An 11,277-nucleotide genomic window follows, 5' to 3' on the forward strand; every position below is an offset into this window, starting at 1 on the left:
AAAGTTATTAAATGAAAGAGATAGTTAAAGCTAAATTATATACGTAATTTCTGGGGGTGTCTAATGATGCTTGGTGAGAAACAGCAGTATATTTGTATTACTAATGAAATGGTTGAGAAAATTGCTATGTAGAGTAAGAAAGCATCCTAGTGGTTGTAGTTGGTGACTAGGCTTCCATGCACTGACAAATAGTGTTGCATGTTTCATGTTTCTTCCACAGAAATGAGGGCTCTTTCCGAGTTGCTGGGACCATATGGAATGAAATTTCTCAGTGAAAGTCTCATGTGGCACATCTCATCGCAGGTGGCAGAACTCAAGGTAAAGTTATGGTTCCTATTCAGCAAGTGGCAGTAATTATCATCTTTTAAAAGGTAGTGGTGTGTCAGTATCACCATTGAAATGCATTGGCTTCCTAATTTCAAACTGAAACTCATATTGGATATTAAACAAGAAAGCAGATTTATCATCCTATTATGTCTTAATTCTGCTCTCTATTGTGGGTTGTCGTATCAGTAAATCTTATTAATACCAGCAGACCCTATTATATGAACATGTGTTAAGGTTTTAAGAGTTAAATGATAAATTCTAATCTAAAGTTTGCAGATTATGCAATGTAGCCAGAATGGTAATGCTGGGTAAATGCATGTTTTGCAGGTGGTTATGATGTAGAGTTTGAGTTTTGTCCTGGTGAACGAAAGGGTTGTCAGATGCAACTTTGGATTCCTGTTGCATGTTCAGATTATTTGGTCTTTTTAAGGTTGGTGGGTTCAGTGCTCGATAGTATTACACCTGCCAACTCTGTTGCTGGGTCTTCCAATGTTTATGATTGATGCAGATACCTTAAGAGGGGTATTTGGAGAGAAAGATCTCCCTGATCTCAACTTGAGTAATTGGAAAACATGTGCTAGTTTTGGAAATCTAAGAAACCTGGCTTTCTTAATCTATACTGGAATAACTATTTATTCCAGATTTATATGTATGATTTAAACATATAATGTATAGTAATGTCAGTTAGTTTTATAGAACTCTTGTTAAATTCAATGAGTAATAGTTTATTCCATGCTGAAAAGAGAAGAAAGAAAACACAACGTTTCTGCTGTGGAGCCTTCTTCAGGTTCACACCTGGAGGAGGCTCCACGGCCAAAACGTTGTGTTTTCTTTTTTCTCTTTTCAGCATGGAATAAACCTATTACTTGTTCCTTTGTAGCCTACGCATGCTGACGCAGCTACCCACCTGAACTCTTGTAAAATTCAGCTACTTTTAAGTTTTGGCATTTTCGTACTTTCTTCCCTGTTTATTTATAATGGGTACAATTTGCTGTAGAAATAGTAGACAGTCTTTTTTTCTCAGATTCATTTCCAGAGACTTTAAACAACATTCTGCTACTGTTGATTAGTGTGCGCAGTTTCTGGTGTAATAGAAGAAGAAATGTATAGTGTCATTTTTTAAAACTGTCTGTTTTGAGCCAAGAGACCCATCATGAACAATTACATGGATCTAAATGTCTTTAAGAAAACAGAATAGCAGGCACATCTGGTACTCATAACTGCTGCTTCCTGTTTTCCAAATTGAAAAGTCCTCAGGATTCTTTTTGCCTTATTCCCTTATTGCCACAATGTCTGACATGAGGCCTTGTTTCTCTCTAGAAACTGGTGGTGGATAATGTTGAAGTGCTGACACAAATGAGGACCAGCTTTGACAAGCCAGACCAGATGGCAGCACTGTTCAAGAAGCTTACATGTGGGTATTAAGCAGCATCTGAACGTTTTACTGGCAATAAAATGCTTTAAGGATTAGAAACTGCCAAGCAGATAAGGAATAGAGAATGTGACACATATAGCTGTTATTAGTATCATCAAATAAAATTATGTATGTGTTATGTTTTAAACACAAATCATCTTTTAGGTAACATTTAATTCCAGTCCTGTTCAAAAAGCAATATCTAAAAAGAGAACCTAGTTGTATATGAATTAATCTACTTTTGGTATATTAGTATTGTGCCATACTTCCTGTTGTTGCTATTAATGTTATGTATGTCAATGCTGTTGTACTGAATGCTTTATATTACCTAGTTCAGTTCAAAACCATGCAATTAAAGTCTTCCTTTTATTGGTATTGTAGCAGTTGACAGTGTCTTGAAGAGGATGACCATTATCGGTGTGATTCTTTCATTCCGCTCACTGGCGCAAGAAGCACTCAGAGATGTAGGTTTCAATTCTACACATATAATCTACTGCTCCGATTTAGTTTAAATGCTATATCTAATAGCTGTATTGTCCTGAAACGTTATGATTACATGTTTTGAAGTAGTAGATATGGTATGTGTTTATTGTTTTCTTATGTTCAATCCACACAAGGCTAACCAATTAACAAAAGCACACCATAAAATAGAATCGTTTCTCAATTTGTTCTAATTGGTTTGCCGTACTGCAGGTGTTGTCTTGCCACATTCCCTTTCTTGTAAGCTCAGTTGAAGACTTCAAGGATCACATTCCAAGAGAAACTGATATGAAGGTAAACGGATGTTCTGCCTTATTCCCCCCCAAAATATGAACACATAGATGAGCAAATCAGAACATGCTATCACCTCAGTCTCCAAATCTGACGTTATAAATGTGCTTTTTTAACTCTTTTTAACATTGTTTTTGAGATTATAGCCTTTGTTGTATGAGAAGAATTATATAGGTATAGTTACAGAATATTGTACTGTGAATCATTTTTAGATTTAATATAATAACTATAGTGTATATTGTGCTTAAAGGCTTATTATCTATTAGTTAATTTTAGACAGGAAATGTATCATTAACTCTTGAATTTAACAGGTGGCAATGAATGTGTATGAGCTTTCTTCAGCAGCAGGATTGCCCTGTGAGATTGATCCAGCCTTAGTTGTGGCTTTATCTTCTCAAAAGTCTGGTAAGTCAAAGGTTGAAAAATGATCTAAGATAAAACTGTGCTTAAAATAATGACTTGTTGTGGTTAGGAAGTTTACTTTCACTGACTAATTTCCAATGAAAAAAGAATTACTTCTTAAATGCTGTTTTTTCCTGTTTTCCGTATATTGTAGAGCTGTGTTGTTCACAGTTTGTTTTTTTAATTGAATCATTTCAGTGAAAGATTAATTCCCAGTTTCCTAGATGATTTATTAATTGGATTCACTAAGTCATTCAGTTCAGTGAGAGGACTTGAGCTTGGAGCCTAATGAGGGAACACAGGAAATGATTCAGATCCAAACTGAGAGCTCAGAGAGAAAAGGGAGGAACTTGGAAACTTGAGTTAAATGTGATATAATAAACATGATGAAATCAGAAATTGTTGAACTCCATAAAACACATAATCCTGTATTAATAGTGTACTTGGATTCAATGTCTGTGTTAAGAATGTATTTTGCTGGTTATTTTTCAAAAATTACATCAGACTATGATAAGAGCATTCAAACACTGTATACACCAATTACAAGAAGAATACAGAATTTTGTCTTTAAAATTTTGGATAATGTATTAACAAAGTATTTTAAATAGGTAAACTGAAATCTCAGTGACCCAGATCAGTCTTTCAATTCCACTTCAGCTGTGTGTCCCATAGAAAATATGGTGTGATATTGCTTTTACTGTTAAATGCTGATTTTTAGTACACTATTAAAAGTTTAGCTGATAACTATTATTGGATTTGATTTGTTCAGAAATTACACTTAAATTGTCAAGTTACTGTTTAATTTTTCATTAGTTCTCCTTTAATAATTTCACCTTACCTTTCTTGACATATTAATAAAATCTCATTTTGATGTCAACATGTTATATTACCTAATCAACTACTAGAACAAAATAGTTTTGGTTTAATTTAGTATAATTAAATAAGCGTAGTTCATAGTCAGTAGTCTGTATTTTTAATTTTGTTTTACTTTTTTTTTACCCTGCTAAAGACAACCATCTATAACATCTATAAGCTAAATTCTCAACACCTCATCTTTATATATGTGATATTTCATCTATGATTTTCATAAAAATAGAATCGTGTTTCTTAAAATAGTTTAATATGGAAGAAGGGATACTACCAAAATTATCTATTTTGCATTATATCTTAATTTTAGCATCATAATGAGGAAGCCTCTTTTCAGAAATTTTGGTTTTTGGTTTTTATTGGTGCTGTTACATTCTCTAGCTCAAATATGTTTGTGTTTGCTTAGATTTAATTCTCTGATTCAGTATCTTCTAAATCCTTTACTGACTCAGACTCGATTTTGTGATTCAGAAACAGTCTAATTCAGTGAATCAAACACATTTCAGCTGATGGCCCTTTCAGTCTGGGTTATGTTATTAAATTACTGTGAGCAAATTATTTTTTAAATAAGTAGTGCACAGTTGGTGGAATAGTGTATGTTCAAGTGCAGTGGTCTAGTGGCGAGTATAAACTTGCTACACAGGTTGATGGCAACCTAACTACAAGGTGCAACAACACTTGAGTCCTGGAACTGCAGTTCATTAAAATAGTCTTTGGAATAGTGTCTGTTCTGTGATAATCTCATTTTCGTTGTTTCATCATCGTTGTAGCCTCATGGTGCTCATATACTGTACCAATGCCAGTTGTGTCTGAATCACCAAGTCTGGTGCTAACATTGAACATTGATGGTCTGAGATAGGACAGCATGAATTATGTAGGACTCGGAGACCAGTGAACAGGCACATGCTTATTCAGGCTTTACAAAACAAATATAACTGAATCATACACAACAGCATCTGCAGCCTAGTGAAGAGCATGCAGTACTAACCTGTGACTTTAACAGTAGATCGACTGTTAATTACAAATGTTGATTAGCGTAATGGAATTGCCAGTGTCATGTCTGTAAAGTATTGGTGTGCTTGCTACAAAAAAGTTTGTACATTTTCTGATTATGTGGTGAATTTGTTGCAGTTACTGTATATACGTTTCCTTTAATTTTCAATATATTTTCGATCACCTTCATATGCAGAAAAAACCACGAAGTACAGGCTAATATAATCATTTCATATTTTGAGATAGTGTCTGTTCTGTGATAGTACATTAATTATAAATACTAGTTATTAGTGTGAAATTAATAATTTGGCTGTTGCTTTTAATCAAGGTGAATTACTAGAATAATGTACATTCATACAGCTCAGCATTTTACTGAAGAATTTTAGTTTTAGAATTTTACACATTACTTATCCCCAAAGTCTCTGTATAAATTGAGGTCATTCATATCTGTGTTTAGGATTGTTAGCATATTGAAGTGTTACATTTCTGAAGGAGGCAGAGACAGAATCACAACACGAATATGGAACAGTAAAGATTAACTGATGGCATGGATCTCAGTTTTAGAATAATCTGAAGCAATATTAGAAAACGTAGCCTATTACCAGAATAGGCTCTGGTTATGGTTTTGTCTTGGTGAATAATCTTCTTAGGATTTCTTGAAATGCACATTTTTATGTTAAAATAAGATATTTTGTTTATGACTCTAAATACTTATCTTCAGCCCAGAAAGTATTTAATGATGTCCAACTTTGGTTAGGAAACTCCCACGAAAACACAAGTATACTGTAGGTATTGTATTTTATTAATTAAAATGGTTTGATTAACTTCTAACAAATTAGAATGCAGGGGGAAAATAATGAAACTGGTGGCTAATGCGAGCCCAAACAATTTTTGACATTCTGTACAGCACAGTAATTTTCCACTTATATAGTCATATTTGTGTTTATATACATTGATGACAGGTTGTCACGTTATTTCCCAGCAATGAAAGGGTAATTTTGCTGTTGAGCAGAAAATACATCCACAGTAATATCTTCAGGTTGAGACTCCTGCTTTTGGCCTGTAAAGGAAATGTATAATAATAATACTACTACTAACTCTCCTAGAGCTTTTCGGAGCCTGTGGGATTTCAGTCCCGTCTCTGGTCTGTTGAGAAATTTTTGTTACATGCCCTTACTGTTTAACATAAACCCCCTAATGTTTAGTATCAAAATAGTCCCTGTTATTAAACCTTCATTGACCCAAAATTGCCTTATTTGAATTATTTCCAAATGTTGAACTGTTAATATAATTTACAGTTAATTACTGTGCAATGGTGTATATAGTTTGTCTTGGCCCTTGATACTTAAAAAAAAACAAGAAAATGATCAGTGAAACAGGGAGTGTCAACTTTTGCAATTTTTTCTATACAGCATCGGCAAATATTTAAATCCTCCCAATTTGGAATAGCCAGTTCTGTCTTTTCCATCTCCTGATGCATGGCTACAAATTCTCCAGTACATTTTGTAGTGATGAAGTAAAGGCGTACTTCTCTGACCCACCCACCATCAAGCTACTTATGCGATAACGCATCAGAGGCAACACAGCCCCATGCAGGGGGTCGGCACAATTAAGAGCAGTGGGATATCCCTAACTAACAAGCACCCTAGTGGCTGAAGATATCAGTGTTTTGCAGGTAGCCCAGATCCCTGTCTAGTAATATAATAACAGCCCATGCCACTTAGGGAATCCAGCACTAACAGTCAGTTAAGGACATGATCCGGGCTCCAACCCATGATGCCTGGATTAAACTGCACTCAGGTTAGCAACAGTGTTGCTTGAGCCACTCAGGAGTCCCATAATACTCATCTTTAAGTGATAAATGTGAGTGATTTCTTCACATCAGCCCATCAAGCAGGTTTAGCAATTTTAGAAAAGTTAAACACAGCGTCTCAGCCATCAAGTGATTCAGAGCATAGTCAAATAGCATCTTTGTTCGATGTGCAGCATGCCTTTGAACAACTTAAACACAGCTTTTTTATTTACAAAAAATAACAGATGAAAAATACAGATTTCTTGGAAATAATTTCAATAAGAGAATACTAGACCCTTTTACAAACCCAAGACATAGCCATCCACATTTCATGGTGACAAATCCCAGTGGGGTCTGAATAACAGATAAATCCGTCATATGAAAGAGAAAATCATTCTTACAAAAATAAAAAGCCAAATTCCAGGCATACCTGCTGGCTTAGCTGAAGCTAAACCCTTCATCCTGTATCAAATAAATGTAGCAAAATGCAAGTCAAGTTTCTTTTGACTCTACAAGAAGGCATGAAAGTAAATATTTCGAAAAATAAGAACACGGTACCTCTATTCATTTTAAACTTTTTCTCTCAGTTAGTGTGGAAGTTTCTTGAAAAAGTCTTTGAAGAAGGCCCCATATCTAGAAACTTGTCCTGTGAAAGATGGCATCTACATAATCCTGTTTTGTAATCAGGGATAGAGAAAAGTTGTGGAATGATGGCCTGATATACTGTACTAATCTCTTGGACCAACTGCAGTTTCATTTTTATATTAGCATATAATTTACTTCAGTCTCCAGCTATTTGTACTCCATTCTCTAAGAAGGGTTTGGATTTGGTATTTGCAGCCTTCTGTATTGCCACTTCTCTCTAGGCCTGCCTAAAAACTGATCTCTAATTGCACTGAGGGGTGGACAAGACTGTTCGGTGTCTGTATACTAATCCATATAGATATCCTCAATACTGCATAACAGTATTCTGCACAGGCTTTTAAAAAATGTTGCTGTCACCTGACCAATGACTATAACAGGTGTGATATAAATAAACTGTTCTCATAATAAAGCATAACATGCTGTAATGTGCATAAAGTGAGTAAAACATAAGATGTGAATCTTTTGGTTTGTATAGGAAATTCTATTGATCCATTCCAGGACTAATGTACATGTACATTGATTGGTTGTGTGTGGGATTTTGGATCCTTAAGCATTTTTATTACAGCAGCTTTATTTTTTTCTAATGTGGTTAGTAAATATAAACGTTAAAAATTAGATTCAACTAATTACATGAGCTTTTTACAAATTGTCAGAATGGTCCTTGGAAGTCTTTCAATTTATGACAAAAACATCCATGAACTTAATGTTAAGATGCAATGTGGTGTTTGTATCTGTTTCTTGCCATTGTAAAAAAAAAAAGTAATGTTCAGTGACCTTAAAAATGATGTGGACATGGAGAGTAAAAGTAGTGCAAGAAGAATCAGGAAATCCAATTATTTTAAGACTAAACCATCTAAAATGTGTTTTATTCCAGAAAATATCAGCCCAGAGGAGGAATATAAAATTGCTTGCCTTTTGATGGTTTTTGTGGCAGTTTCAATGCCAACTCTGGCAAGCAATGTCATGTCACAGTACAGTCCTGCAATTGAAGGTAATTTGAATTCTTCTAGAAGTAGCTAAAATGTTAGATTGTGTATTTGTTCTGGTGTAAATGTCTGATATTGATGCTTATTTTTTGTATGTGATTTTGTTTTATTTTGTAATATACAATATATTATTCTGTGTTGATTTACAATTATTGTGTGTTTTAAAGTTTTTCCAAAATAGGTTTTATATACATGTTTTACTAGAAAAATGAGTAATGCATTTTCTTATTGGGGGTACTTTAACTCATTTATCAGTATATTTTGCTAACTTGTTATTATTCTTTCAAGGACACTGCAACAATATTCATTGTTTGGCAAAAGCTATAAACCAGATAGCTGCTGCCCTGTTTACCATTCACAAGGGGAGTATTGAGGACCGTCTGAAGGAGTTTCTGGCTGTAAGTGCAAAGTCTGATTATTTTGTCATAAAGGGTACTGCCACTCACATCACTGGCTTACATTGTTAATAGTTACACTTTTTGACTAGTGAATTGACACTGAAGTATCCAGTAAAGGTTTTATTCTCTGCTTTGATCAAGTCAGACTTCCATTTGAGAATTCACCATTCTGTTTTACCCTTAGCAAGAGTATAAATGTGCTGTCATTAATGAGATTTATTACACTTAATGTTCCATAAAGGTTTGAGATTCCAAATAATTCTTAGTACCTTGAATTTATTTTCCTGGAAAACGTGGAATTTTTATGCATCGTTTAAAGCATGTGCACCCTATTTTCCTTAGAATTATTTAACAATATGCCAGCAACTCTAGTTTACAGTTTCAAGTTTGAATCTTTATTAAGACTCTAGAAAACAGTTTTAAAACTTTAATATTGCTTCTTGTGGTAATTCACTAACAACATTTTTTACAGTCTTGGAACAAAGCAATTGTTAAAAGATTCAGCATAATATATTGGTAAAGATGACTGTGCTTTTGTGTAACCTGCAACTGTAATTGAAATAGAGCTCTTAAAAAATGTGGCTTTTGCAAATTATTTACTGAGACTAGGACTATGTGATTTATTGCATTAATACTCTTTTTATTGTTTTTTAAGCTTGCTTCTTCCAGCCTGCTGAAAATTGGACAGGAGACAGATAAAACAACTACACGAAACAGGGAATCTGTTTACTTGCTCCTTGATATGGTGAGTAGTTTGTTCAGTACAAGCTGTATTCATAACCTAGGGGATGGTACTACTGAAGAGTCAACAAAGGATTTTCCACAAACATCTCTGAGAGTCATAAGTCACTTCCCAGTGGAAACATAGCTTGGCATGAGCACAATAGTCACACTGAAGTCATCCTTTTGCTAATCAAGTACCTTGACAGTGAGCTCACCGTGATGTCTGGGAATACCAGAACAAGCTTTTTCTAAAATACTTAAGTTTTGTGATGAATCAATTTTATATTTGGAGTTATAATTATATGAAACAGTACTGCATTCTTTGCTTGTTTACTTCATTCCTTTACAAATATCATGATCTCATTTCCAAGGAATATTTGCACTAGCTTTCTAACTAAAGGAACACTGCATTGCTTAGGCCTATATAATGTTGCATTGGTCTTTTTCACCCTTATCAAAAAGGCAGTCTTAGTCTCATTCCATGGTTTGGCCTGATAACATAGATACCGTATGAGATTATTTAGCATTTAAAAAAATGCATTTTTTCAGGTTAGCGTTGCCTAACCTGTTGCCAACCTGCTAATAAAGAAATGCTGTTTTTTTGTTTCAGCTGTTCCTTCTGTCAAACACTGTTGATTATTTACCTCCACTATGAAGTGCTTTGAGATGTCTTGAAAGATGTTGTATAAAACATTAATAACCTTTTATAGATGGTTAATAAGTGTTATGTTGTATTCAATAGGTATTTTTTATATAATCCTATTTTCATTTTGCAACAGATTGTGCAAGAGTCCCCATTCCTTACTATGGACTTGCTGGAGTCATGCTTCCCATACGTCCTGTTACGGAATGCGTACCATGCAGTCTACAAGCAGAGTGTTACATCTTCAGCATAAAAGTTAAAACCCTGAATCCAAGGTCTGAAGAGTGGATTCCTTTGGCCTTGGTAATACATAAAACTGTGTGGGTTGTTTTGCATTTTAGTCTTAAAGCAAGATTTATGTGGGATCAGATCATGTTTCTTTTTTCATAAAAGGTGTATTAATGACAATTTGTTTCATATAACAGGTATAGTAATCTATAAGCTTGGTTGATGAGACTCAGTGACACTACTAAATCCATGTTTGACACCATTTGTGTTTAAAAAATATTTTGGGGGGGAGGGGGTTGATTTTAAGTATCTTCAATCATGCAAAATATGTTGCTTGTTTACTGAAATGCTTAAATGATAGTGGTTCTTTTTAGATGGTTGTTCTAGATTTCATCTGTGTGGGTTATAATGTGCTTTTTGTGGATTTACATTTTTACACTTTTTCTTTGAAATATTTGCCAAATTATTGACACTAGCATCTCATTTTGTTTGGAGCTAAGCAGAACTGTTGTTAACAACACAGTATTACAAGGATCAGAAGGTGTTTGTACAAAGCATAGTATAATTTTTTAAACTAACTTTCATTAAGCCGTCTTGGCATTAACACTACCATTGTACTCTTCTGTATGGTATGATAAACATTCTTACATATTTATTGAATGTTTATAAATTGTTCTCCCTTAACCACTTTTTTATATGTTTTAAATTTTTTGAAATTCCAGTGTATCTTCCGTAACACAAAATAAACATTAGGGTATATCAACTCCTGTTCCCTGACTTTATTTATAAGGAATTTGTTTATGCTGAATTATTAGTTCAGAGATTACCATTATTGGCAGATCCTAAACAAAATATTTACTAATTATTGTACAGAGTATTCTTACTTTTCTACAGTTTAATATTGCACCCTTCAGTACAATATGTAGGTCTGTAAAGTATCCATTATCAGAAAGCGCTTGACTTGAGTCACATGAACCCAGAGCCATGGATGGATACCCTACATTGCAAGAATACACAGACAGGCATTTTGAAAACAATACACAGCCAAGCTGAAGATGGAAGTAGCCTTAAGCTCCTGGCAAAAACCC

At 34.2% G+C, this 11,277-nt stretch overlaps 1 protein-coding gene across 4 annotated transcripts in view; it reads left to right on the forward strand.

Moving 5' to 3' along the window:
- nckap1 (NCK-associated protein 1) overlaps window positions 1-10,952 on the forward strand; it is a 46,113-nt gene extending 35,161 nt beyond the window's left edge. For all 4 annotated transcript variants that reach the window (XM_088930041.1, XM_088930040.1, XM_088930038.1 and 1 more), the window contains 9 exons: window positions 221-318; window positions 1,648-1,741; window positions 2,123-2,205; window positions 2,435-2,515; window positions 2,824-2,917; window positions 8,086-8,202; window positions 8,486-8,595; window positions 9,251-9,340; window positions 10,098-10,952. In XM_088930041.1, coding sequence (XP_088786167.1) covers window positions 221-318; window positions 1,648-1,741; window positions 2,123-2,205; window positions 2,435-2,515; window positions 2,824-2,917; window positions 8,086-8,202; window positions 8,486-8,595; window positions 9,251-9,340; window positions 10,098-10,214 — 884 coding nt within the window. In that variant the 3' untranslated portion in view covers window positions 10,215-10,952. The remainder of the gene's footprint in view (window positions 1-220; window positions 319-1,647; window positions 1,742-2,122; window positions 2,206-2,434; window positions 2,516-2,823; window positions 2,918-8,085; window positions 8,203-8,485; window positions 8,596-9,250; window positions 9,341-10,097) is intronic.
- Window positions 10,953-11,277: the final 325 nt, after the last annotated feature.

Source organism: Atractosteus spatula, chromosome 13 (assembly GCF_055471065.1).
Source record: "Atractosteus spatula isolate fAtrSpa1 chromosome 13, fAtrSpa1.hap1, whole genome shotgun sequence".
NCBI lineage: Eukaryota > Metazoa > Chordata > Actinopteri > Semionotiformes > Lepisosteidae > Atractosteus > Atractosteus spatula.